The sequence below is a fragment of the Trypanosoma rangeli genome, assembly GCF_003719475.1.
Source record: "Trypanosoma rangeli strain AM80 chromosome Unknown Tra_15.4_contig_00050, whole genome shotgun sequence".
NCBI lineage: Eukaryota > Euglenozoa > Kinetoplastea > Trypanosomatida > Trypanosomatidae > Trypanosoma > Trypanosoma rangeli.
This window is the reverse complement of record NW_021705794.1, coordinates 1-2,240: the sequence shown is the minus strand read 5'-3', so window position 1 is coordinate 2,240 and position 2,240 is coordinate 1. Positions and strand designations below refer to the sequence as shown.

At 52.9% G+C, this 2,240-nt stretch overlaps 2 protein-coding genes across 2 annotated transcripts in view, besides 2 other annotated features; both read left to right on the top strand.

The window, feature by feature from the left end:
* The window catches only part of TraAM80_02243 (trans-sialidase), a gene marked incomplete at both ends in the record, with an annotated part of 591 nt that extends 395 nt beyond the window's left edge, over positions 1-196 (top strand). Inside the window, one exon of the mRNA XM_029379254.1 lies at positions 1-196. This exon is cut by the window's left edge and continues 395 nt beyond it. Coding sequence (XP_029240877.1) covers positions 1-196 — 196 coding nt within the window.
* A 134-nt stretch (positions 197-330) lies between these two features.
* Positions 331-357: a sequence feature (A-rich).
* A 91-nt stretch (positions 358-448) lies between these two features.
* Positions 449-494: a microsatellite.
* A 63-nt stretch (positions 495-557) lies between these two features.
* Positions 558-2,240, top strand: TraAM80_02242 (group II trans-sialidase superfamily; the record flags this gene model as incomplete). The annotated part of the gene is made up of 1 exon (XM_029379253.1): positions 558-2,240. A coding segment is annotated over one exon (1,683 nt), but the record flags the coding sequence as incomplete, so codon positions are not given.

Genomic DNA, 2,240 nt, shown 5'->3' with positions numbered 1-2,240 from the left:
TGCCTTTGACTCCTCCTTCTTTACTTGTTTTTGTGGGCAGGCGTTGGCATGCGACTGGCAAAACACGGCGCGCCCCATGGAATGGCTGCAAAAAGTAAACGGCTGCGACTTACATGTGGTGCTTGCGGGGGCGTGTGCGCAGCCGACGCTACAGTTCCCCGTCGTTGCTGTTCTTATTTGCTGCTCCTGGCGGTAGTCGCTGTGCTCTCGGCCCTTCGCCCTATTCTCTGCCTGTGTCTTGCTGTGCGTGAGCTGCGGCGGGGGGCACTGTGGGGCGATTATGGCGATGACTTGCTGTGTGTGCGGGCGGTGCCCATCGTTGTATCGATCTTTTTTTTTTCTTCTTTTTTCTTCTTTACTACTTTTCAACACACACACGCGGGAGGAAAGAGACCAAACACTACTTGCTGCTGTGCACATTGAAAGGCTCTGCAGTCACCACCAGCACCACACACACACACAAACGCACACACACACAAACGCACACACACACAATTGTTGCGGCCTGAGCGGATCCACCGCAAGGAGGGAAGGGAGACAGTGAGTGAGAGTAACACATGCTCAACATGTCCCGGCACATGTTTTTGTATTCGGTGCTGCTCCTTCTCTGCGCGCTGTTGGTGTGCTGCGGCGGTACGGCTGTGCATGCCGAGAAGAGAAGTACGCCAAAGGAAACGCAAACACCAGAGGCTGTTGATTTTTTTGTGCCGTATCGAACGATTGTGGAAACAAGTGCTGGAAGTGGAACGAGGGTCTTCTTTGTCTCACCTTCTCTCGTCAGTGCTGGTGGAGTTTTGGTTGCGCTTGCCAAGACCCAGGCCAGAGCTCTATCCTCCGATAAATATCGTACTTCGATCGTTTATGCTGATGTTGTGGCGGGGTACATTGACCCTGCGGAGAACTGGTCGTCTTTTGTTGCTGAGGTCAGTGCAAACGAATGGAGGGCGTACAGCATCTTTAACACGACGATGCGTGAGGAGTATATGTCCTATGTAATATACGCGGTCCGACCCACAACAACTGCAAAGGGCAACAAGGTCTTTCTACTGGTGGGAGACTCTTATGAGAAGTATGATCCTTCGTTGAAGAAGTGGATTAAAGTCTCACAGGGTCTTGATTTGCTCGTGGGTGAGGCCACGCAAGAGAAAGTCATCCAATGGGGCAAACCCACCTCGCTTTTGCCACAGATCGAACCATCTGCTAAACAACGTGGCGTGGACCAGTTTGTTGGTGCTGGTGGTTCAGGCGTTGTGATGGAGGATGACACGCTTGTGTTTCCTGTGACCGCGAGAAGGACAAAAGAGAATGACACTGTCTCCATGATCATTTATTCGAAGGACGACGGCAAAAATTGGGTGCTTCCACTTGGGATGCTCCCCGTGGGGTGCACTGAGCCCCTCATCGTCGAGTGGGAGCAGGGGCAGCTTGTCATGGTTGCCAAATGCGATTCGCTCTCCAAGGTGTTCGAGTCGAGAGACATGGGGGCAACGTGGACTTCTGTCAGGACACTCACACGCGTGCAGCCCATGTTGTTACCAAACTCTTTGCGAACAGCTGAGGGAGTGGGGTCCCTCACCACTGCGACCATTGCTGGAAAGAAGGTTATGCTGTACACTCAGAAAGGGATTCCCCCTGGGGCCAAGGTGCAAGCCACCGCGCTCTACCTTTGGGTCACTGACGACAGCCGCACGTTTTACCTCGGGCCCATTTCCATGGACACTACAGAGAAGTGGACGTCTGACAACGCTCTGCTGCACTCTAACGATGCGTTGCACCTTTTACAGGAGGAACTCAGTGAAACGACCACAGCCCTGATTTTTTCCTCCCTAACGGAGGAGCTGAAGACGATCACGTCCGTCTTGGAGACTTGGGCAAAACTGGACTCCTTCCTCTCCAACTGGTTGGTGCCCACGGCCGGTCTGGTTGGATTCTTGTCGGATGCATCGGGTGATGGAACTTGGAACGACGCGTACCGTTGCGTGAATGCAACTGTGAGGAATGCAAAGAAGGTCGAAAATGGCTTTAAGTTCACGGAGTATGGGTCATACGCTGTGTGGCCGGTGAACATGTGGACGCATCATTATGTGCACGGCTTTGTGAATCACGCGTTTACGCTTGTGGCGATGGTGATGATTCATAAGGTTCCGAACGAGATCGTTATTCTGCTGGGTGCGGGCCTGGAGGACAGTAAAAATACGGCGTTTGTGGGGTTGTCGTACACAACGAAGAAACAGTGGGGG